The 27,612-nt window shown below is 39.3% G+C and overlaps 1 protein-coding gene across 1 annotated transcript in view; it reads right to left on the bottom strand.

Annotated features, from left to right (window-relative positions):
* The window catches only part of LOC122799838 (extracellular calcium-sensing receptor-like), a 442,157-nt gene that overhangs the window by 410,752 nt on the left and 3,793 nt on the right, over positions 1-27,612 (bottom strand). The window contains exon 2 of the mRNA XM_044069166.1: positions 20,721-21,560. Coding sequence (XP_043925101.1) covers positions 20,721-21,560 — 840 coding nt within the window. The remainder of the gene's footprint in view (positions 1-20,720; positions 21,561-27,612) is intronic.

Genomic DNA, 27,612 nt, shown 5'->3' with positions numbered 1-27,612 from the left:
TGTTAATACTGCCACTATGGGACTATGAATGTGTATGACCATGTGGGCTCACAGCTGATCATGTCAGTGAGCTACGTCCTCCTGGCCAATGTTCTACTCCCAACACATGCTCAAGCACAGACATTGCATGATCAAGCGGTGAAAATTTTTCACTCAACTGTCTATCCACAGCATTGGCAAGATGACGTATGGCATCACAACTGCCGTGGATGTCATCATGCATGGCAGAGAGTGCTGCATGCATGACCCTGAGCATCTGTCTGGTGTTGCAGTCAATATGCACCTGTGCCTCCATAATGGACCATAACATGCACCTGGTGACACCTGTCATGGCACTTGCAACAGGGGCTTGATGGGCAGCAGTTTTCTGTTGAGCACTGTTGTCCATCTGCCTGTGTGTGACCTTGCCTGCTCTCTGCCTATGGCTGGTGTCTACACTCACACTTGCCATACTCAACACACTAGCTTTTCCATGCCACCACCCTTAACCTGTCCATTATCCATGGCTGCTGGGGAATGGGCATATGTGGGCATACTGACTGGGTGCAGGGACATGGCGGGTGAAAGTGGGATGCAAAAAAATGGTACTGGTCCAGGCACCAACAACCCTACCTGTGCCTCACTATGACCACTATTGTCAAGGCAGTTCGCTAAGACACTAACATCAGGTCATGAGGGGTAGAGACACTAACCCCTGTGTTCACGTGTGAGGGGAACACATCATATGTAAAGTAATACCCTGCAGTATTATGTTTGCTGAGATACACACACACACACACACACACACACACACACACACACACACACACACACACACACACACACACACACACACACACACATACACATGCAAGCACACATGCACACACATGCACACACACACACATGCATACACGCATGCACACACACACACACATGCACACATACACATGCACACATGCACACACACACACACACACACACACACACACACACACACACATGCATGCACATGCACACTCACATGCACACGCACACACATGCACACACACATGCACCACACACACACACAGACACACACACACACACACACATGCGCACGCGCGCGCACACACATGCACACACACACACACACACACACACACTTTCTGGTACAGTTTGGCACACCTGTGACACCTATGGGCTCTTCAGAGCAGAATTTACGGCAGTTCTGCCTGCCGCAATCCACCTCTTTCACTGCTTCTGTCTGGCCCACAACAAAAGATGACAAATCCTACTGTGCGATGGGCCTAGTAGCAGAATGATAACTATGGCCAAGACCAAGGCTATTGGAGCGAGCTATACGATGTCACCAAGTGCATATGCACATACTGGAAGAGCAAACTTACTGCTATACAGACCACACACAATGACAAGGTGTAACAATATGTGATGATAACTGATGAGGGGACAAGACTATACACTATCTCTGCAGTACATACACAGTTCAGACTCACAGTGATTCAGTTCAGACAACATTGCAGAAGAGTCTGCAATACATACAGGACACATGTAAAATACTAGGGACATATCTTCATAAGATGATACCAGGCTATTGGCCCTGATGCCCTCATAAGCCTGGCCCAAAATTCCACCCATGCCCCTTCCAAGCTAGCACTTATTCCCCCTGTCCAGCTGGGACACACACAAGATCCCAGGGGGTGTCACATCCATTTCCCACATACTCATCAGGCTTCCTCTTCCAGAGGGCTATACATGTACTCTGCTAGACATGGGGAAGGAGGGTAATTTACAGACATTGTATTGTGTGGGAGACTACACTATCCTGCCAACAAGTACTATACATGTCACAGACCGGGAGAGGGCCTTGCATGCATGATGTGTGAGTGCAATTTGTCTTAAAGATATGCATAAATGCTATCATGGCTGGTTTTGGGCATGGCCTTGTATGCCAAACACAGGTCACATATGATTAGTCTGTATGAGACTGAGTACAGGGACAGGGCTTTCAGCCTACTTGTGTAGGATAGGTGCTGCAGACCTTGGAATTGCCAGGTCAGTAACCTCTGTGGTCTCTGCAATTGCTGCATTTGCTTAGCAAGTACATGCCAAAGGAGCCATTGTACTTGGTAATGTGTCTGATAAGGGTGGAGTACAGGGATGTTGTGGCCTCCTGGTTCCTGGATGACATACCCATATTTGTGAGGGGGGCATGTAGACACCCTTCCATACAATGGTGCCCACATGGTGGGAAATTGTCAGGTTACTACCAACCTTGGTGCACAAGTTGCCTCACACCTGATTCCATGCTCAGTACATTATTACTGTCATACTTAGTGTGGATGACATCTGACACAGTAGGAAGAATGACGCCTCTCCTGGCATTCAGTTTGTAGTAAGGCTTCTTGCACCAGTCATTAATTGGGTGAGTGCCTCTTAGGGATGCTCACATAAGTAGAGGAATGTAAGAGAGTGACCAGCTAGCAAGCATCTGTACACCTGGTCAGCCACAGACCGCTGCTTTTGTCCTGTACCTCAGATACATATATCTCAAACTGTAGAGGCCCCAGACTGATCCTTAGGGTACACCGCTTTGGAAGAGTCTACTACTAGAGGTTGGTTCCACTACTTTGACCGACGGGGTACTATCATTGGGCCAGTTAGCTACCCATCTGGTAACATACAGGTTGGTGTCTAGCTGTGTAGGCATATGTATCCTAGCTGCCTGGGAATTATTGTGAGAGAACTGGACTAGGTGAAGGTAGGCATTGTTCACCATCTTCCCCTCGTCCTTGTGTTTGTTGACCACATCAGAGAGGTCAACCAGGTTTAACAGGCCTGATCTCCCTTTGACAATACCATGCTGTGTGGGATCAAGCATTTTGATGTTGCTGATGTCCCTGTTCATACTGTCCTTGATATTGCCTTCCATGCCCTGGCAAAGCAGGCTAGTTAGGCTGATGTGCATATGAGTGATGGGTTGATGGATTGCTCTGCCTTTGTGTATAGAGATGGCAGTGGCTGTCCTCTGTGCAGATGGGATGACACCAGTGCTTAGGCTGTGGTTGACTACAGTGCAGAATGATCTGAGATGCCATGCCTGTGTTTATGTACGATGTAGCCAGGGATGGTATCAGGCCAATGGAGACTTCTGTGTGTTGCCTTTTAGAGGGCATTATGGACCTGCTTCTTGATGATGAGGGGGGTCAGCTGCTTTGCATGCACATGTGAACCAATGTGGGGACAGCAGGGTGATGTTTACACTTCACCTGTCTGCAGCCAGTTGCCTATATCTATGCCGTATGTATATGTGGTGTTATCGACCACCACTACAGAGCAGATTTGTGTGTTGCCTCTGGGATTACAGACACATGGGTGGAAGTCCTAGTGATTAGCCTTGGTGGATGTGTCCAATTTGCACTCTAAGATAGCCTTAGGGTAAATCACCTGTGACCTTATTTGCTTGTGCAGACCAAGGTGACATTGCTTCCATTGAGGCACCTGTTCCTTCTTGACCCTGTCCAGCAATTATTTCCACCTATTATGGTATTTGTGTATTGCTGTTGTCCACCACAGATGTTTGCCCTATGTTGAAGGGGATGATGTTGTCCTGTTAGGTATTGCTGGGTCCATATTGCTATGTAGGTGCCCACATAGTATTGTGGTGTGGGCCTGGACACTACTGCTAGTTCCAACAGATGGGACGTTGGCTGTAAAGCTACTTCTACCTGCTCTGAGGAGATTTATAGTTATTTGTGTAAAGTTAATTTTGTTTGACACTGTAAAGGGGGGTGGGGGTGGACAGCGGAGATGGTGACCTGAACATTGAGGGCTATGTGGTCAGCTATTACCAAGGAGGATGACACTGTAGGAGTGCTAAATTGGCTACACATGTTGGTTAGTACCAGGTACAGGATATTTCCACCTGTCGTAAGAGTATTGACTGGCTGATCCACTGCATTGCCATTGACAAAGCTGAGGAATCTATGTGCATTCATATTCAAATGGCATAGGTCATGCACATTATGGTTGGGTATTTGAAGTCACCCAGGAGCAAGGTAGATGACTGAATCCTGACAGATGCCAGCAGTTCTCAATAGGTGTGGTGGGTGCCCATAGTCATGGTCAGAGGCCTGTAGCTAGCTATGATTTCAGAAGGTGTTTTGTCAACTGTTAACTGCACTCAGGATGTTTCCCATGTATCATACTGTTTGGCCAGCCTGAAGGTGTGTATGTGTATGATAATGCTCAACACTCCACCTCCTATGGCTTTGCAGGCCTCCATTTGGGGTCAAATCATATGATGGGATGAGTGACCTGGCAAGGGTAGTGTGCTTTCCACAGCTACAAAGCAGGTCTCAGTGACTGCACAAATGTTGGCATCCTATAGGACAAGGTACCCTTGCATTGACATGGGTTTCATGGTAAGACACCTAGCTCCTGTTAGAGCAAGATAGCTGCAAAATGGCACACATCACTGGTGGGAAAAGGCCAGAAAGTAGTGTCACTTTATGAATCTAGCTGAAACACAGTTGCCATCAAACATGGTGTTGCATTCACAGGTCTAATCTGCAGGATATAACATCTGATAATCAAATGTATGCTAATATGTTATGATTTCAGTCTTTAATGGGTTGCAAGTGATGTGCCAGACAATAAACAACTGTATGAGGCATTGACTACACATATGAGACAGACATGTGGTTAGTCTGCAAAACTCTGGACAGTTTTCAGGTATGGGCTCAGTATATCACATACAGTTCAACACACACGTTTGCGCCTGTTGTGTACTTTGCACATACCCTGTATAAGTCTCTTACATTTGTAAGACAAGCATATGTATCAGAGTAGCATTCACAGGTGACATATGAATAATTACAACATCCCAGGTAGTTGGCCTAGCAGTGTCAAACTCAGTATTGGACAACAGACACTCCAGTAGTACTCATACATGAGCTGATCTTTGCTGGGGTGATTCAGGGACTAGAGATGTGATCCATCTCAATGCAGACAGGGCAAGTGGGAATTGCCATAGGTGCTGGACAGCAGCATGTGAGTCCAGCAGGTCTTGTTGTGGCCTAGTGTTTAATGTCCTATTTGACATTATTGCACCCCCTTCTGCATTCCATTACAAGCTTATGTGATTGACATACCTGTTATAGTGTGGAAGAGTTTCCTCACAACAATGTAAATAGCTAAGTTTGTGCAGTCACAGTTCATCTTTGTATAGATGAGTTCAGACCTGTTTTGCATAGCCAGCAGCTTGCTTTTGGTAGGTAATTCTCATGAGCAGGTGATGGCATGTGCACCAGGTGGTGTCTGCCACTTGCTACTTGCACCCAGAGCAGCTGTGTTGTCTTTCCATTAGCCAATGCCATAGCAACATAGTGCTATAGTTAAGTCCTTCATGTGGGCCTTGCCTCTTCTTCTTGCCTGTGTGTAGGACATTATTGAGGAGTGGGGGCTACAGCTTCACAGACAGTAGGTGGGAATACCTCTCAGGACAAGACATATGGAGACAGCCAAACAACATGGGGGACAAAGCTCCAGAAATGGGCACGGATTATAAGTAAGTATTGCTGTTATACACATAGAGGATTGCTAGATTAACATGGTTTGTCTGGAAATGCATTTTCTGAGTGACTTGACATCTGACAGTGATATGTCTGACATACCTCTCGATTGTCTTGATGTCCTCAGACTGCACAGAGTTTTGCCTGTTATGTTTCATCTTTTCCTCAGACAACTTCTGTTTTTGTGAAATCAGTATGATGATGTGAGGATTGTACTCAGTACATGTTGACATCCATTGGTGTTTCAGACATCATATCCTTCAGGGATATTATGTTACAACAAACCCTGTAACACCAGCAATTGTTTCAGTTTGTAACACCATTATGAGAGCTATGTCCCTCTTTCTGTCCCCCTGTCCCTCAAGTATGTCATGCTTTGTCCAGATGTGTTAAAGGAAGAGGTGCAGAGGTATGGTATATCATAATTAGTGACTGCACTCCAGGTATCATCCCATTGACTTAGCAGACTCCTGGAAGTGGTAAGTGGCAGTGGCCATGAATATGGTCCCACACCCTGGACACTCTGTGGAAATCTGTACAGTTGAGTGTTATGTATGTCTGGCCATTGTTAACAGACTGCCAAGATTGTGTAGCAGTGTGGTGTATACATTTTTTTAGGCTGAGTAGGGAAAGTAGAAGATGTGACTGACATAGATCCTTTAATATCTGACTGTGCATGCTGCTGCATTTGCTGGTGGTCTGTCAGGTGTATATGTTTGCAGGGGCAGACTGAAAAATGTCCTGTAACACCTCAGGATTTCCAGTAGACTGTGAGTTGGGCCAGTATATGTTGGTGTAGTGTGTGATTGGCAATCAGGATATGTCTGTTCAAACAGTCATTCTACCCTAGAGTTCATTTTGGGTTCTGGTATGTTGCTGTGACTGTGGTGCAAATGGTTGTGGGTTGACATTTTTGCACCAATATCTGCTTTTTCCTATCGTTCCATCCCTGTAGTGCATGATATATTTGCAAATATATGGGTAATTCCCCAGAGTTGATTTGGGATAATGTCATATTGGTCTTACTGTGGTTCAGAAGGTGCTGGCTAACATGGTTGGCAGCTGTCATGGTTTTTTCTATTCTGTTACATGACTGCAGTCATACCTTTCTACTGTCCAGATGTCTAGACACTGTTCAGATGCATGACTCATATGTTTGGTCTTTTGCCCATAACAGTGTTGGGTTTCTGTCAAATCAGTGGGATGATGCAAGCATTGACATCAGTAAATAATGGCATTCATTTGTGTTTCAGACCTGGAATCTATCTGTGATTATATGTTAAAGCAAAACATGCTACTCTAGCAGACTTTTTCGCGTATAACAGCCATATTTCAAAGATGTCACTATTGTTTGCCCTTTATCCCCCCACTTTGTCTGGCTTTTTGCAGATGTCTTGCAGTAAGAGGTTGGTTATCTATATATATAAATACCTTTATATATATATATATATATATATATATATATATATATATATATATATATATATATATATATATATATAAGAGTACTATGGATATATATTTTTCCCTTATGGTAAATGACTGTAGTGCATGATATGTTTGTAAAAACATTATAAATTCCTGAAGCTCAGATGGTATAGAAATATATTGCTGTGATTATAGTGCACAGGGTCCTGGGTTCCATAGATGGAAGTGGACTTTTTTCATTAATGTTAAATGACCAGAATGCATGATATGTTTGTAAAAGTATTATAGGTCCCTAATACGGAGATGGTGTAGTGCTATGTTGCTGTGCTTGTAGTGCACACCATTCTGGATCTGAGACTTAGCAGCAATGATTATTTTGTTGCTTGGCAGAACAAGGGCTGATGGAAACAGAGTCAGTAAGGCACTTTTAAGCAGTTGTAAGTGGTTTTGTGTAGTTTTGCATGGATCTAAGCGATGCTAAGATACGGTTAAACCCGTTTAGCTTCACTAGGCACTGCTTACTACCACTTACACCCAAGCTAATTCTACTTAAAAAAAAAGAAAAAAGGGTGATAGAAAAGTGGTGAAATGGGGGCAAGCAGGGGTAAAACATTAGGAAATCCAGCTAGGGATTGCAGGATGGGTGTAGGAAAGGACCATAGCTCTACATTTCTTCTGCAGCAACAGCTGTGAATAATGTGTAGCATTTGGAATTTACAGCCTCACACCCCACAGGGAGGGGTGTTGGTGACAGACATTTTGAGAATTTTTTTGTCGGTAGATTGATTAATTTCACTGTACATGAGGGCAGAATGTAGAGCTATGTATGGAGCAATATTTTTTTTGTGGGACCGATGCCCTTTTTTTTTTTTTAGGTGACAGTATGATGTTGGGGAAGGGCTATAGGTATGTCTGGGAAGGTAGGTTGGGTAGGATAGGTAGCATTTGCAGACAGACAAGACACACAAGATAGCAGACAGGTGCAGTGTATGACACATGAGGGGGTAAACACCTTGAATGGGGAGGGTAGTTGGGAATCAGAGGCCCATTAGCCTCCAAATGGATACAGTGGGACTGAGGTCCCCACCCATGGGCAGTAACCCCTGCACTTTCACGGCCTTGATGGTGGCTGTGCTGGGGGCTGGACAAGAGGGGCAGCCTACCCCTCAAGGTGCTCCAGGTGGCCCTCCAGTTGGTACAGCTGCCCACCCAATTCGCAGTGGATGACACTGTGCACCATACCTCAGAAATGTTAGCAGGTGATGGGCTCCTCTCTACGCCTGCACAAGGCAGTCACTCCCAAAGGTGGTGCAGGACCAGCAGAGGAGGATGTCCTGGGTTGGGTCCCATATGTGCTGGTGCCCGATGTCATGGCCAGATGAGGTGGGACAGGTGGATCCACTGGGATCAGCCTTCCCAAAAGTGCTATGGTGTTGTGGTTTTCCAAGATATATTGGTTAGTCATGAACAACACATTTCTAAATTAATTATAACAGCATGCATGGGTGTTCCCATTAACTCAAACCAACAGATTTGAAACAGTTGCATAGCAAACAGAACACATGCATAAATGGAACAACAGTAAGCATTTTAATTGCATGCAAGTTACATTGACAGCAAAATGTCACTAATAATGGTATTTGAACAAGGTATGTTAATATAGAGCCAAAGAAATATATGAACAATAGTAGAACACATGTCCCAACAATAGTTTTTGAGAACAACATACCCATTGTATATGAATGATAATTACTAATGCAGATGATGGATGGGGGGAGAGAATGAAAAGTCCATTAACAACTGTATTGGCTTCTATTTTTCATAACAGTACTGCTCAATACTCTACAGGTCTGCCCTAACTTTACATCTACCTATGGCCCATAGCTTCTGTGACACATACATACCTGTTAGACTGTCAACCTGTAATGGGTAAACTGTGGCTATTTTACTGGAGGGGGCTTGTACATGTCAGGGTTACATACTTGACATAGAAGGGGTACCCTGCAATGATCTTGTGTGAGTCTACTACTAGCATAGTTCACCTGGATTCTTGTTTGTGTCCAAGGTGATTGGCATCAGTAACAGCCATGACAGCATGACACTTGAGAGACATGTATCGGGAAGAGGGCATGGTGTATGTACCTATCTTGCTGACATTTGCAGACATATGGGGTTGGACAGTGGAACAGTTGTGCACAGTGTATTAGTATTCCCTTCATACAGCTACTACTCACATTTCTTTACCTGTAAGACCTGTGGAGGAAATATCTGTTAACACCTTCTGAATGTTTCTACAAATATTCAGGTGTATTAGTATACCCTTCATATAGCTACTGTACACATTTCTTTACCTGTAAGAGCTGTGGAGAAATATCTGTTATTTTCTGACTGTTTCTACACATATTCAGGTGTATTAGTATACCCTTCCTACAGCTACTACACACATTTCTTTACCCATGAGACCTGTGGGGAAAATATATGTTAATATTTTCTGACTGTTTCTACAAATAGTCAGGACTTCTATTGTGTACATATGCACATGACTGTGTCTGGGTGTGCTAAAATGAACAGCAATGATATTTCCATCACACTGAGCTACTTGGGAGCTGTTGTTTCTTCTTTGACTTATTTCTGACTAATACTCTCTAGGTTGGACAGTCTGACCTTATAATCCTGGAATTCATGCATGACAGGTAGTTATTTTACTGTGTATTACTCCTTTGAAATAATACAATCTGGAAAGCAAAAATTAACACAAGTCTGCAATGCATACTAGCTGTTTCCCAGAACAGCCTCAGTTATTTCATGCTGTCAATGCCATATTTGCTGTTAAGAACCTATGCACATTATATTTCTACAACATACCAGAGTAAACACATCAGTTTGTTGCATATTTTTATTACAGTAAAATTACACTTTTATTAATGGGCATCCTGTGGATAAGTATTAGTGTGAGAAACGTGTCTTAGTCATTAGACACAGTACACAATATACCTACTGGCAGTAAACAATGTACTCCTTCTACTTTATGGCACTATATACTGCAAGATATATCTGTACTCACCAGTCTGTCAGCGCATCCTTGTTAGTCTGTCATCATGGGCCTCAATGTTCATAGCCCTCACTTCTGCTGCTGTAGGGGTGAGAAACAAACATTATTCATACCTGTCTATCAGATATTCAGGCTAGAATTTGGTACAGCTCTATCTGGGATACTTACAAACTGCTGGAGCATGCTGGTCCCGAGCATGTTGGATCCATTGGGCCAAGAGCTCCCCCTTCCTATGCTGTAGGTTGGCATAATGATGCCATACTTGCTCAGCAGTTTGGAGGATTCTAGTGGCACTGGTGAGGTCATATACCAGACAGTCCCAGGTCTCCATTTTGTACTGAGAGCCCTGGTACTGGCCCTGCAGCAGTCTGTCATCATGGTGTTCTATGAGGAGTCCAGCCATGACCCTGGACTCCAGTATGCCCCATCTCTGCACCCGAAAGAGCGCTCCCTCTCCAATGCCAGACATGTTCCTGCAGAGATCAAACTAAATAGGTTATGGCTGTATTCCCGCCTGCACGGTTTAAATAAGGCCATATTCCCACCCTTTGCCATCAGTAGACCATTTCAAAAATGCTGAGCACAGTTTAGCAATGTGCAAACCCACTAATCTGGGTTGAACAGTGCTTAAAGCAGTAATTGCTGAGCATTGCTTAACAGTGCACAAATCCATTTAGCTGAGCTGACTGGCTGCTTAGCATTCACATTTACACTGATTAAGTATAGCTGAGCACTGCTAAACATTGCTCACTTTTAATTTAAAAAAATCAGGTTATGACTTCAGTAATCATTACTGACATATTAGTAAGTATTAATGATTTACTTTACATGACGTCCCTCTATGTGCTTTCATTACATTACCATGGGGTATGACTATACTGTATGGGACACTTGTGTATACATGGATGATTTCACATGTTATATGCACTCACACTTACATTTTGGACCAGCTACAGTACCCTGGTAGACAAATATCAATTACTACATAATTTAAAATTAAAGTAATAATTTTAACACTGCTTTCCCATATAAACATAAAGTGCCTGTTTTGGTACTCAAACCATGAATGCCTGCATGCAAAGCTGGGACTTAAACCACTACAGTATCTTGGCATGAGGACTTTCGGCTGTATAGTTTTATTGATCTCCTAAGGGATGTTTCCGCAATACTGAACAGACCACCATAATACGCACACCCACTCAGCTACTCTTAAACATACCTTAGAATAGATAAAATAAATAAATTCATAAACCCACTTTATTTAAATGTATCTTTACTCCTTGCCAGTCACATTAAGGAAAATTGTAAAGAGACACATAGGGACAGATTTTAATTAGTGGTCTTACAAAGTTAGGAAGTGTGACTGTGGTTTCCTAGGAAATCATTGGCAAATCACTCGGGGTTCAAGTCAGAACATACTGATAGATATTTGGATTTCAGACTTCATACCATTCAGGAAATCCGTGCTACTGCAAACCTTTTATTTTATCAACTTTCTGAGTTTGTTTCTGTAATATTTAATGAGTGTCTCTATTTTTGTACATTTGTCCCCCCATTATTTATGGCTTTGTACAGCTTTCTTGCTCTAAGAGGTTGAGAAGTCTGTAAGACAAGCATTTGGGCATTCTGCAAAAACCTGTACAGTTGACAGCTATGGCCATATAGAACCTTTACAATGCAGGGGGTGTGTGACAGAACCTGTCACACACATCCTGCATTGTTTCTTGCTCCCCTATCTATTTCAGTGTCCATGGATACTGAAATACTAGTTTTATTTCATATCAGTGTTCACGGACACTGAAATACTTTTAAAAAGTGTCATACGGCACTTTCTGAGGGCAGGTGGTGGGTTAGATGTACATGCACTGCTTAGGCACATCCCCTTGCACTCAGTGTCCACATAGCCATTCCAGTAGCATGCCTTCATGAGTATGCTACTGCTGAGGCCAGTTTTTCTCAGGTACGTTCCTCTCCATGTCGAAATAATGCTATCGCAGTGCAGAGTTTACTAAATTCTGGGGAAATGTGTCTAACTAAATATTCTGAATGGGCTCAATCTTCTTCTAAAACCCTTGCCAGGTTAATGAAATAAATAAATAAACACCCACCATGTATTTTGTCTATTAAAGAGAAAGGCCAATAGCTGAACAATACAACGTACATGATTCAAGTCTAATATCTACTTCCAGTTATATGGAAGCTATGATTTAAGTACTTTGGAAGCTGATCTGGACAACTATCTCAATACAATTATATTTAATAAGCTTAACCCTACCTGCACTGATCAGTTAAAAGCACCATTGTACTCTGAGAAACAGAAGATACTATTACAAATCTTAAGTAAGGCAAAGCACCAGGACTTAATGGATTCTTTGCAGAGTTTTATAAATGTTTTGCATCTCAAATTTCATCCATTTTGCTAGAAGTTTTTAATAATATGAAAAGTATATTGAATCTTTATTTAACTGGCTGCAAAGCATTTTTCATCTTAAAACCAAATCAAAATCCAACTGACCTAACCAACTATACACCAATCTGTCTGATAATGTAGACCTGAAAATGTATGCTTCTAACATTGCTAACTGATTAAAGATTGTTCTTCTATCAATTATATCACCTTATCAATCTGGTTTCCTAGAAAGTAGACAAACTTTGGATTGTAATCTTACATTAGAAACTGCAAATTTTTACAAATAAACTTGATCCAAATAACACAATTTTTGCAATAGATGCTTATAAAGCCTTTGATCAACTTAACCTAATTTTTATTTACAGTTATGTAATACTTTGATTTTCCCACTTTATGGATTTAAGATATTAAAATCATACTAAAGCTTATACTCAACAGTATATAAATAGAACAGTTTCATATCCTATTCCTATTATAAATGAAGCCAGGGAAGATTATCCACTAAACCAGTATCTATATACATTCTATATTGAAACTCTTTTCATGATATTAGTATAAAACTCTTATCATGCGCCATAATTTTTTAACATCACTTTACCACTTACTGCTTTTGCTGATGATATCTCTATTTTTCACTACCCAGTTCTGATATTTCTAAAATTATACAGACTATTAACACTCATTCTAGATTGTCTAACTACAATCTAAATATTTGCAAATCTACTCTCTGCCCCCCTATTTCAAACTATTTAAAGTTTAGAAGTGATTTATATCAAGAGGTCAACATTTCCTCTTCCTTAAAAGGCATAGGTATAAATGTTGACCATGATCAGTATAAGATTTCAAATAATACTTTAGGTTTATGGTCAAAAATTCAAAAAGATGTAATTTGGAATAAATTAAATCTCTCTCTCCTATCAAAAGTTGCCATAGTGAAAATTAATATTCCAAAATTATTTTTTCTCTTCAACTCTTCCTTTCAAACTCTTTCACTTAACATTCTCCATGACATTACCTTAAAGCTAAACAAATTTATGTGGTCAACTAAAATACACATGTAGCTTACAATAAATTAACCATACATAAACAAAGTTTGGTCTGCGAGATTTCTACATATATTACATATTTATAAATGCAATTACAATAATAAAAGTCATTAACCTATCAGGAAAGCTTCAAACTTGGCAACATTCATGGGTCAGAATTTGATATAACTATCACATTCAAGTTGCCAAGACCGAAAGAATTTAAGTAACACCTTTTTCAATGAAAAACATCTTATCCTAAAGGTTCTTAATCTCTTTAAACATGTATGATAGTTTTAATCTTAAGCAACCCATTAAAAAATCCAAACTTAAATAACTGCATGTTACATTTATCACACTTCCCCCAAATTAAACATCTGACAGTTATTGAATATTTAAAATATAAACTATATTCAGCAGAAAATTTAAGATACAAATTGAACCTCCCTAAAGAGTATACTAAATAAAATGTGTTACATATTAAACAAATGTAATATCCAACAATCTGGGTCTAAAAATTATAAACTACTTATTCAGCTGTTCTCCTAACTACAGTCTCTAAAACTTTTATCAAATACAACTACATTAATCTTCAACATTACATTCAATAATATTTATTTTATTCTTACTGGCTAGAAAATAATCCTGACTGTACAAGTTGGGCATTATATCAATGTATTTGGGCATTATATCAATGTATTGCATCCAATATTAACTTAATTTCTCTTCAAAAGTTATTTTGGTCTCAGTATATATTAAACAATGCCTACATGACTCATTCAAAAATTGCAATAATATTTCCAAATAATATACCATCTTGAAATTTATGTGAAGAACCTGTAGCAGATCTACTTCATGTATTTTGGAGTTTTCAATATTCCTAGCAAATCTGGTTAAATCTCAAATTACAACTCCTAGGCTACCAAGATGATATTCACAAAAGACATTTTATGATTATACATATTCTTTTATTAAATTAAAAAAAAAATCTGTATTCCTTGGCAGCAGTTTATATACTAATTAAATTATTTGTAACAAAAAATCAGACTGGCCAGAAAAATCTGTCATGGACAAAATTCCAAGAGAAGGCTATTAACTATATTAAAGTTTTTCAAATTACTTTAAATCATAAAAAAAGTTTTTGAGACTTAGCCGTCTATATGAAAAGAATACTTGATTTCATTTTATAATTATAAGTCATGTAAAATATACATTTTTATACAATAAACTTGCCTATTCTTCCCTATCTTTTAAAAAAATATACCTTATTTAATATGTCATTTCACCTAAAAGGACTTAACTCATATTCTAAATATTGTTTGTATATTATTAGGCACATGATTTTTGCATATAGTTTGTTTTTAGATTAGTTCAGTTTAGTTGATATTAGTCATCTAGTTGTTCTATGGTTTTACATTCAGTGTTTTGTCTTATTCTTTTTATTTTGTATCTGTTTCATTGTAAAATCAAAATCTGATTAAAGTAATTGAAAAAAAAATGTTGAAAGTGTCTGATTTAGGAACATGCCAAAGGGGCATTGTATTCAGTGACAGGTCTGATAAAGGCTGAGTAGAGTGGCACTATTACTCCTTTAGACCTGGATACTATGCCTTTGCATAAGAGGTGGGCAACATAGATTTTTTTTTCTCTATCTTGGCTATATGTTGCTCAAGCACCAGATTACTGTCTACATATGTTCCCAGATCCCCAGCTATCAGGTCAACTCTTTGAGGTGTTTTATTGATGAAACAATTAGCTTGGGTGGATGCATTCCCAAAGGGTGCTTTAATGCAGTTCTTTGTATTGATTTTTAATCCTTGGCTTTTGCACCAGTCATTTGTTTGTGTTTCATCCGATTGTAGGATGTTGGTGTTGTGGTAGGAATCTATCATAGCTACCAGTTTGCAATCATCTACAAACCTGGTGAGCCAGAGGCCTTTGACATTATCCTCAATTTCCAAGATGTAGATGCCAAATAGGACCGAGCCAATACAGAGCCTTGGGGTATTCTACTGGTGATTGGTCTCTTGGAGGAGGTGATCTCACTGAGCCTGACTTCTTGGGTACTGTCTGTTAGCCAGCTGGCAATCCAGTAAGTTATGTAAGGATTTATGCCTAATGCTGATAATTTGCTAATAATAAATGAGTAGGGTATTGTATTGAACACCTTGGCCAAGTCAAAGTAGGTGGTATACACATATTTCCCCTCATCCATAGCCATGGTGTCCTTCTTGAAGAAGTCTTCTTGGTTACATAGGCAAGCCATTCTCTTCCCAAAGCTAAACTGAGATGGGTTCAGTGTCAGTAGGTTGCCAATGTCCTTAATTCCATAGTTCATCCCATGGCTTTGTATATTAGACTTGTCAAAAAGATAGGTATGCAGTTCCCTGGGTCAGATAATGGTCCACCCTTATGAAGAAGGATGACCACTGTGGCCCTCCATTCACCTGGCATGCACCTGGTTTGAGGATGTAGTTGAAGTGTGCCACAAGTGGTCCTGCTAGGTAATGCTTTAGGCTATTTTAAGAGGCAACCAGTGATATTGTCAGGGACAATTGAAGCAGTGCTTTGGCCTTAGTGAGTGCCTTCAGGAACCACTTCCTGTTGATAGTTGAGGGGAGTATTCTAGAAGGAATTTCACAGGCAGTAGTAGGGGTGTGAAGTTAGAGCTAAGTTTATCAGCTAGTAGATTTTCTATGTCATTTTATTCAGTGAAGGTTGTGCTATATGCCACCAGTTCTACACTCTGCTGAGTATTACCTTTAAGATTCCTGACATAACTGAAGAAGTTTGTGTGATTGTTCTTATCCTGGGAGACTATCCTGACCTCATAATTGACCTTGTTTGACTTTATCAGACCTCTTTAGCTTCTTGTTTCTTTGAATCTGAGAGCTCTTGTTTCTATGAGACTTGCTCTTTCTGATTTTGACCATGACTTTTTTCTTTTGTTACATAGCTTGTTAAGGTAAGGTAAGGATTTCAGCACTGTGCTTTGCTTTTGGTCTTAGATCTGAGCTTACTTCAGTTAGGTATGGCAGTCTCAAATGTAGCCATGTACATGCTAGTACAGGGATTTGTAAATAATTCTGCATAAGATGTCATTTTATTCAGTGAAGGTTGTGCTATATGCCACCAGTTCTACACTCTGCTGAGTATTACCTTTAAGATTCCTGACATAACTGAAGAAGTTTGTGTGATTGTTCTTATCCTGGGAGACTATTCTGACCTCATAATTGACCTTGTTTGACTTTATCAGACCTCTTTAGCTTCTTGTTTCTTTGAATCTGAGAGCTCTTGTTTCTATGAGACTTGTTCTTTCTGATTTTGGCCATGACTTTTTTCTTTTGTTACATAGCTTGTTAAGGTAAGGTAAGGATTTCAGCACTGTGCTTTGCTTTTGGTCTTAGATCTGAGCTTACTTCAGTTAGGTATGGCAGTCTCAAATGCAGCCATGTACATGCTAGTACAGGGATTTGTAAATAATTCTGCATAAGTTGCTCTGTTCTCAGCATTTGGGGAACCATGAATTTTGACAAACTGTCACTTAATAGGCTATAGTTTGCTTTAGTATAGCTGCTATTTGTTACAGGTTTAATTGGGTGCTCCAGATTGATTTTTATTTTGAGGGAGACAGTTTTGTGGACCAAATTCACCAATGAGAACATGACATAGGAGGGGGTGGGTACAACGCTCTACCATGTTGGTGAGTGACAGGTTCACTATGTTAGTCCACTCACCAACCAGAGGATCAATCTGGTCAAAAGGTGTTTGTGTTGAACTGCAAGAAGGGCCGTGTCTGTGTGTTAGAGGCAGTGTACATTTCCCAGTCTATAAAGAGGTAGTTATATTTCCAAGTCTATAAAGGGGTAGTTATATTTCCCATTGTATATACAGGTAGTTATATTTACCAGTCTATAGAGGGTTAGTTATATATCAGTCTATAGAGGAGTTAGTCTCCCATGAATAGGGTATTTGGTTGGGTGATCACGTCTAATAGGTCTAGGTAAGAGATGTGAGCTTCATGGGTCATAGAGGGCAACCTGTAGCTGGACAGAATATATTGGGAATCTTCTCAATGTAGACCTGGATGTGGATGAACTCCAGGGCATCATCTTGTTTAACTAACCTAGAGTTATATATACTGATAACATGAATTGAGACACCTCCTCCTTTAGTCCTGTCTGTGCTGCTGATGGTCTGAATGTGCAGAAGGCACTGTATCCTTCTACTACTGGAGTACATTCCATAGATTTTAAACTAAGTCTAGGTAACAGCACAGATGTCTACATTTTCCAGACTGACAAAAGCTTGTAGGGGTGAAGGTTTTTGTTTGGGGTGCTGGCATTGAGCAGTAACATCTTAAGGTTGCTTTGATTTTTTTTTTAGTTTGCTATGTTGGAAATTCTGTCATTTTGACATTGCCTAAAAAAGGCTGTATGGGGATAAATGAAGTTATAGCCAATATCCAAAATTCCATGTGAGATGGGTGAAGACCAACCTTGGCAAAGCAAAGAGGTCAGTTAACCAAGTCCTCCCATGCTGATCGATATTGGATTCCCATGGAGTGACACCAGAAACCAAACAAATTATTAATAACAGTCATTTTCTTTTCATACTGTGAAATCACCCTTGGTGAAGGAAGAATGCAAGGCATTCACCTGTCCATGACACATTCAGAGAGATCCATAATACCTCTTTTCATATAGTCCAGTGAGGTACACCTCAGGTCAGTTATACCCACATGGACTATGATAGAATCATATTGTTAGAATCATATTGGTACCACTGGTGCAGTGACTTGAATGCATGTGTGATACTGTAGATCCTAGCTCCAGATAAGCAATTAACTCTTTTCTTCTTGTCCACTCTGGTGAGAGGAGTATTTGTGTGTCTTCTATGACAAGAGTACTAGGAGAAGTTTTGCTTGCCTTATGGGCTTTGTTCTTGGGGGATTATTACGTGTAGGCAGGCTTATGTGTAGTGTTAAGCATTGCTTTTGGTGATTGCTGAGGGTAGTTGTTGCAGTTTGATGGCTTAGGAAGTCTTTGAGGTTTGGACAGGTTTCTTTTCAGTGCTTCAGCATAAGACGATCTGTGTGTGCCATGAGTGATATGTGAAGGATGTTTGTGTGTGTGTGTGTGTGTGTGTGTGTGTGTGTGTGTGTGTGTGTGTGTGTGTGTGTGTGTGTGTGTGTATTTGACAACCCTGTTTGCAAGTGAGAGTTTTCCTCCTAGGAAGTTATGTATGTATATCTGTCACAATGTGTGTTACTTTCTTTAAAGATTAATTTAGAGTTCGAATTTACTTTCCATATTTTATCACTCAACTAATGCACCTATGGTGGTATAAAAATGTAAAAATGCTAAATTATTTGTGATACTGCATAGCTTACATTGATGATGCAAGAATTATCTTCTTCAAAACACATTACTGAAAAGTGTTTTATCAGTAGTAAATTCCAGTGCACCTTCATACCAGTGATTTTCTTTCTCTTTTTATCTTAATTTGCTGACTTATGCTTACCTTCTGCTGGCTGGGAGAGATCACTGAGCCTGTTCAAACAGTACTAACTGCAGTATTTTTTTTTTTACTAGGACACTGCACATTTAATTCAAATGTTTTCTACTCTTGTATTGTTAGCCAATAATCATTTTTGTTTATTTTATACAGGTGACGTTTTTGTTTTTAGCATGGTTGATATAATCATTTGAACTTGTAGTTTAGCTGTTCTTGCTTAGCTTCTTATCTATCTTTAAGTTATTTGCATTTGTTGAGCTGGATTTGATATTTGGTCACTACTATACCCTCCTCTTTCATCATCATCATCATTCCTCTTGTTTTTGTTTTGGTTCATATGGCACTGCTCTACTGTAGAGACTTCCTGTTGGCCCTCTACTCTTCTGACCTTCCAATTTTAGCCTGTGTGACATCACTGAGATGTTGGAGGTCATGCATTGTGAAGAGTCATAGCGGGGTGGTAGGAGTAGACATGATTCTTGCATGCATTGATCTAGTAGGCCTTGTCAGTGGGAGATATATCAGTCATTATATGAAGGTAAAACAGTGTAATTTAGGGTACTCCTTGTCCTACTGCAGCACCTTGAGAAAATGGGAGTTATTTCTGACCTTAAAGCAATACTCGCTCCTCTGAGACCCTAGCTGGAGTTGTGCTTTGCAATAACAGCTTGATATGTAGCAAGCTGGGTATGCTTGTCGCATACAGTTGACCAAGTTTTTATCAGTGAAACCTGAATGGATACTAATTCTAGACCTCATTTAACAGTATTCCCAAGGCCTCCATGTCATTCAAAGCACTAGACAGGGGATAACTTGTGGTGATGCCTCCATTTACTTTTTGTTGGAGCTTGAAATGTCCCAAGAAGATACATCATTTAAAGTATTTTACCTTTGATGCAAGACTGAATTCTATACTTCTTCTGGTGCCAGAGATTTAAGGAAAGGTGAAAAGAATGCATCAATGGGGCTCTGAAAGACATGGAGAGGTTACCCAACATAATGTATTCAAAATTAATCAAATAATGTCCAAAGCTTATCAGACAACAGAATTATACATCTCATCCTCCAACATAATGGCACATAGGGCTTTTGTGCAGAATATTCTTCTGCTGCTGCAGGTATCCCAGCAAGATTTGGAGGTATTAAATAACCCTGTCACAAGGGAGGAAATATGTAAAGCCATTAAATCCTTACAAAAGGAAAAGCACCAGGCCCGGATGGTATTCACATAGATTTTTATTCATTGTACTCAGAAGAAGTACTTAATGAACTGTGGTCACTGAGTAGTACTTCAGTCCCTTAATGGGGTGGATTAAAGGTTCCTCATCTAAGAAGATATACCAGGGCTGCATCCATTGCACAGACATTATTCGACATAATGCTGCCACCATCTACATGGTTAGCTGTGGAACTGCAAGCACTTCTGCTATAGGACCATATCCTTTCCATATATGTCCATGTATGTTGGGATAAGAGAAATTTAGTGAATTTCTGTTTTAAAAGCCTGGAAGGAATTCAGCAATAGGCCTAATTTAGCATGCATGCCCTACAAACTATTACACCAATGGCAGCACTCATGGACAGACTTTTAGAAGGAGGGCTCTACAAGGCACTTATGCTTAATGTATGGAATGCCAGAGTAAACTCTCTCCCTATTGCAGACAGAAACAAAGGTGTATGTTAAGATATTAGTGAAAAGGCTGGAAGGAATATAGGAATAAAAAAAAATGTCTTACTTGGTATGGTTGAAAACTGTAAATATCTGCACAAGTTGTATTACTGAAGGGACCACTTCCAGAAATGCATGATAATAGATTACTCAGGGAATGAGCCAAGGCATACACTGCATTGTAGGTACTGTAGCTTAGCCTGAAGTTGTACACATCAAATACTGAGGTATCCAACTCCCTTAACTTCTCTCTCCCTGTGCACATGGGAAGCTCTTGGTTTGATGCATTTGGCTGTATTGTTTGCATACTAGAGGTAGGCCACCAGCAGTGAAAAACTGCTTCCCAGAACCATGTGATGAAAATATCATCTTTTGATATAGAAGGATGAATGCTATAAAGAAAGTCTCTAAATCCAGGGATGTCACCTTTATGGATTGCCAAGCCAACAGTACCATTTAATGTTGTCCATATTTCTTTACGGAAAAAGATTGGTGAAATTGTCCATGTTGTGCTGTCTATCCACACTCTCCCTGTCATATTCTGGAATGAAACTTCTTCCATCAAAGGAATTAGCTGTGGCATACTGGAATACAGCACAATCACTTTCACTGTTGACTGCTTGATTACTTCCACAATGGAGAGGATCTTTTCCGTGTAGTTTTGCAGAGGGATAAGCTCCAAAAAGTCAATGCAACCTCCAATTTTTGTGAGCTCTTTTTTCAGGGCTTGTGCCCCCAATGACCCATAGTCATTATCAGAAGCTATTACTCCTGTCCATGTCCATCCAAAGTGCATCAGCATCTTGGAAAGGCTATTGGCATGGTCATTGTCATTTGGTACAGTCCGCAGAAAAGATGGAAACTCTCTTTTGTCACTCAGACGATAAACTACTGAGCCATAGCTAATCTAGTTTAGAGACAGAAATGAAAATTTCACTAAATAATATTACATTTAATGTCATAAAAAATCTTATGACACATCATGCCATATATAGTGCTAAAAAATTCTGATATGTTTTCAAATGCAAAAAAAAATAATAATAACTTTAAAGAAAGATTTTTTTTTTAAACTTCTTGAATCAAACAGTGAATTAGTATGTACTGGATATACCATAACACTACTGACGTTCCAGAAAGATCATGCTATCCTGTAATAGATTTTTCACCACTTTTAAACCAGAATAGTCATGCATGTTTAAACTCTCCATTTCATATACTCAGTATCCATGGAAATAAATATACAATAGTTCATTACATTTAGTTATTGACCATTAGAAGTAGATAGCATAATTCTGGTGCATTCATATTATAGATGCTGAAAAGAAATTTTAGAAGAATAGAAAAAATAGCTAGATAGTGTTCATAGTAAGCTTAGTATGAAGACAGTTCTGATGTTACTTTTAACAATAACACAGTATTGAAATGTATAGCAATATAATTATTGCAAATGTCTCAATATTTTCTTCACTGAATTCTAATTCTCAGTTATTTTTTTCTTTGCTTATGGTTTTAGCAGTCATTACTAAGCGTGGTTTTGTGAAAAAGTGATATGTACTGTGGTACTCTGACAGTCCCCTTATTCGGTGGTTCCTATGTCCAGTTTAAGGTTCATAGGTAGGTACAAGGCATAAGTCCTGGAAACTATTAAGGAGACTAGTCCAAATGCTCAAGATCACACAGTACACAAATGAAAGCTACCACGAGAAGCAGCTTGTTCACAGCTCAGATCATTAATCCTCTGTGTTTTCAGGCTAATCCCCTGGACTTCAGGGCCACCAGTCCTGTCCATCTGGTGGTGTCAATACTGTCGGCATTGCTGCACAGTGAGTGTAACAAATAGGTCTGAACTTGCTATAACTTTTAACACCCTGAATGACATGTTGAGAGGATAAATGTGTGATGGACACTGCAAGGTCAGCATTCCCACTGCTATGGCTACCTGTTTTATAATGTTCTAACCAAAAACCTTGCAAATTGATATTTTGGCAGTGGCTTCTGCCTGCAGTAAAAGCACTGGAAAGGCACACCAATAGAATGCACCTCCTTACCCATCTCCTTGTGAGTGTTGAGAAAGCATTGCCCCTTCATTTTTCTCCTGTGATAACTCAGTTTGTTCTCTCAGTACTTGTTGAATCCAGGTCATCTTGACCATGGTCAGGGGTGCATCACTGTACATCACAGACCTGCCAGTAAAGTATGTGGATTATAGTGAAATGTTTGGATATTATGGGAAGATAAGGTAAATGTTAAACATTGGAGTTGTAAGGCTGTTAGATTAAATAGGCAAGGGTTATTCCATCACATCCACTTGTCTGAGAAAAAAATTACTCCTAAGTTGCTACATTCCTTTTTCTGAGATGTATCAATACTGCAGATGATTGTAATTAATGGGCTGTCGGATGTCCTCTCTTTCCATAGCAAGAGTAGGATTGAGTCATGTAAGGAAAAAAAAATATTAATTTATTGTGTCTTGGAACAGTTTACTTGACAAATAAATGTATGCTGTCATTAAAGTTCTCATAAAATATGTAATTCTACTTTATGATGTGCTTCTCAGATGTTGGGTAAATGTGAATATAACAAGCTTAGAAACAAACCTCAACACTAGTCCCTAATGTGCAGGGAAAAGGATTTTCTGAATAAACGTATAAACCTCAGACAAAAGCATTAAAAAACCTTTGTGGTGAAGCAGCATCCATGTGTTGGCCCTTTGCACATGTTCAGAATATTTTGCCTTTTGTTTGGACATCCAGTTTAATGACAGGCCATTATTTATAAGAAGACTAGCAGTGCTCTTTCAGCTGAATAGAAAATCTTAAAGACACGAGTTTCAACGTTTTGGAATGAGCATTTTCTAAAGTTATTCTGTTATCTTTTTTAAGCTTTAAAATACTATTTTTTAAACAAGAAACATCTTTATTAAATTATCATATATGACATAGGCCATGTTACATTTATATAAATGACAATAAATCATAGCGACACAATCTCAGTTGCAAATGTTATACATTCCAAACACTGCCGACACAACTGTAGCTGCAAGCATTATATCTCGCTTTTAATATATTCAGTCATTGTTTAGCTCATTCAAATCCTGCCTTCTTTTAAACCTCATTCCTCCTCTGCATGTATTGATTTCACAGCTCCCATTTTCTCCTCTCTAGTTTGCTCCATACCTTTTTTGTTATCTTGATAAATGCAAGCATACGTTTTTAATATTAAAATCCAAACACTGCATATAAATGTATTTGATTTTCCTTTTAATTTGTTCTTTATTACATTCGTTTTGTGCATTTTGTTTCTTTTTGCAATTGTTCTGAGTGCTTTGTAAAAAGTGCATTTATAGAATAGAAGTTTAAAAAGTGAAGACTTTGCTATAAGGCAGATGCATGGGTATGAGACACCTGACTAAGTAATTTGTTAGTTTTCTTGGATTAGAAATGCTTGGGTTCTAAATACAGAAACATTTAGAAATCATTAGAAAACAAGAGTATGACAGCAGAGAACAGAAGAAATTCAGAATAAATCCTGAATTGCAGTCATAAAGCACTTTCAATACAATTATGAATAAAATGTTTATTATTGCTAGAGGGATTCCTCACATGTCAGAGACATAAGAAAAGCCCCCTACTATCTGTTTGCTGCCTACAGCAGCTTGTGTGGCCAGTGCAATGTGACTAATGAAAGAAGTGTCATAAACATAATACTTGGCTTTCTACAAAGGCTGACAGTGCTCTGGGCATTGGAAAGGGACCTTATGAACATGTGATAGAACTCCACAAGTAGTCTGGCAGTTTGGTACAGAGTTTTAAGGCAATGTGCTGCTAGCCTTAAACCATCTGAGTTTGATTCCTATGGCTTCTACCTGCCTTTTGGGAGACTGTAATGAATTCACTTAACCAGTGTCATCTCTGAAAAGGGAGTGTCAAGTAGACTTAGCTGAAACAGTTTGTTATATTTACTTGTTTCTTTAAATAAGCCTAGCACAAGTTTTTCTTTTTCTTTCTTATTTTTAACGCATGGTGCATTGAAACCTCTCACTTCATGTATAACATATCAAGCTCTATAATTCCCTTGTTGTTTTGTCAAAATCATTGAGAAAGACTCCCTTCTTGTACTGGTACACGCTATCATACTGCATACACTTTCTTGTTCTATACCACACTAAAATAGACATACACACAGACTTTATTCCTAGAAGCAAGCTCACATCACGCATGAAGAAATTGTTCCACATTCTGTACTGCAATTTCTTTATTTTTGTATAATAAATTTGAACTTCACTGTTGACAGAGAAATTGTATGGTAAATATCAAAACTAACACCATGTTAAACTCCAATTCAGAGACTGTAACTCCACATTCAGCAGTCCTTTTGTCATGCCATCACTGAATGGAATATGCTGTGATAAATAATAGCACAACAAGCAGCTGTAACCAACAGTCTCTCAAAGTAAGTGGTGTAGTAATTAATGTTTCTGCCTCAAAGATTTTAAAGTCTGATCTTGAAGCCATGCCTCCAGTTGCCTTTTTTTCTGGAATTTGAATATTCATGTTATGGCTGCTTAGGATTTTATCCACATGCTCTAGTTTCATTACACTGCTTAACAGCTGTTTGAAATGAGTACTGCAAACTGTTCATATAAATACTGCCCTTTGATCTTGTGATCACAGTTGGCTCCCAAAAGGATCAGCAAAGGAGAACTTGCTTACTTCAACAAACATAAGTTACAATTTATTAAAATCATAAAGTTCGTTGGGAATTTATGGTTTTCACATCTTTGATGGAATAAACCTAAGAGTGACCACTCATAAATGCAATATACTTCTAAAGAACGGAAAAGAATATAAGTGGATCCAGTACGATTTGGCCCTGTTTGGTTAATCACCATTTAGTTAATTTTTATCACTTCAGCTAAACCTACAAATTACCACTGCATAGAATTGGTAAACAAAAAATGCCTTGGCAGTCTTATGTATTCTTTTCTTCATGAGGCAAGCCCTCTATACTACTCAGTGTGGGGTCAGGTCTCCATCTGCCCCCCCCCCCAGCCAATTTCCATATATACCGACTCAAGTTGGGCAAACTCTAAGCAAAGAGTAAAAGCTGAAAATGGATACAAAATTCATTGGCAAATAGAGGAACCACAACCTTTCTCAAGTAACACTGAAACTTACTAAAGTCAGATACTCTAAACATAGATTTACCTGTAGGTAAATAGGCTTTGTTCTGTAGATAAAAAGAACAGTGAAATACAGACTTACTGCTGTTTGTTCTAATGCTTACCTTCTGACTGACTGCCACCTTGTTTTGAATAGGGTACTTTGAGAGATAGACACACACACATACACACATGCACACACACACACACACATACACACACACCTACAAGACATCTTGCAAGTCTTGGCACACACACATGCACACTCACTCACTTACACACACACACACACACACACACACACACACACACACACACACACACACACACACACACACACACACACACACACACTCTTTACATAATGGTGTTATTTGCCAAAAACACTCTAAATATTTGTAGACACTAATGTTTGCTAAATTTGAATAGATGAAAAAAAAACTCTTGTGTCATAAGTAAAAAGAAGAGTGATGGTAGTGTGCTATACCAAGGGTACAGAAATATTGCAGACAGAAATAAGGTTTCTATCAATAGATGTAAATGGATTTTCTATAGATGGCAACTGACATTGAGATCAAAGGATCTACTGAGGAAAGGAAGCTTGCAAAATGTCTATAGAAAGTTCCAGATTGCAAAACACTTCAAAAGAAAGGTCCAGATTAAAATGTTAAATACATGTATCTTGTCTCCAGGTTCTCACTAAAGGGTCTCATTGATAATGTTTATGATTCCCCCATTTTAGTTCAACATTGCCTTGTTGCTTGGAGTACAGAAGGCACCACTGACATTGCTTATTGTAGGTTACCTTACCAAGAATAGTGTCTATATACATTTTTGAAGGCTCTGGTTTCACTAATTGCACATCATGTGGTGTAAATCTTCAATATCTTCCCAAGAATGTCTACTGTCCAAGGGCTTAGGGATGTAAACTGCAGCATGACTTTACTAGGGGCACTGATCCCTGTTGTTGACCTGAGTTTACCAAGGTTACTGAGCTCTATAAAGAGTGAAAGTTATCCATCCACTGAAAGAATCTGCTGTGTTGACTTAAAATGATATCTTATTTGAATAGCTTTTCTCATTTGTTTTCTTTTTCTTTCCTAGAAGGCATGTCATTCTTTGTCCATCTTTACTGTGCCTCGTGTTCTCACCTTCCTTCATTTTCATCCTATACTATTGTTGATAAAAATATAATTAAAACAGAATTATCTGCCCATATTTATCTTCCTCCATCCAGGCAAGTATCTATTTGACCTGAACTGAAATGACTGCATGAATCTCAGACAAGCACAGGTTTTTGTGGCAGGAGCAACCTGACTTCAGCTTGGATATTACACATGCACTCACTCTTTGATTAATTGATAAGAACTTGCCAGATATAAATAATGGTTTAATACAAAAGGAATTTTTGGATGTAGTTAATGTCTTCTGATCCAGAATATAAAAGGCCCAAGGCCAAGCTGTGTAGTGCGGTTAATTGCTAGGGCAGCTCTTTTCTTGGAAGACCTTGCAAGACACAGGTGGGAACTAACATGTTCTGTGTAACTAAGCCCCTTAAAGCTGATGTGTGTATCTGTCTTTGGGCCATTATTGATTAGATAATTTACCTTTACCTGGCCCATGGCTTAATACTATATATTATATGCAGGGGATTTAGTAGTAGCAAAGAACCCTCACTTGTCTTTAGTAGCTCCCATGCTGTCCTAATGACATCAAGGTAACCTTGGACTGGTTACCACCAATAACAGCTGTCGATCTAACTGCAGTAGCTTTTCACAGGGCCTAAACATTCAACTAT

This window comes from Protopterus annectens, chromosome 4.part0, assembly GCF_019279795.1.
Source record: "Protopterus annectens isolate FY-2018-M chromosome 4.part0, PAN1.0, whole genome shotgun sequence".
Taxonomy (NCBI): domain Eukaryota; kingdom Metazoa; phylum Chordata; order Ceratodontiformes; family Protopteridae; genus Protopterus; species Protopterus annectens.
This window is presented reverse-complemented; position numbering and strand designations above follow the sequence as displayed.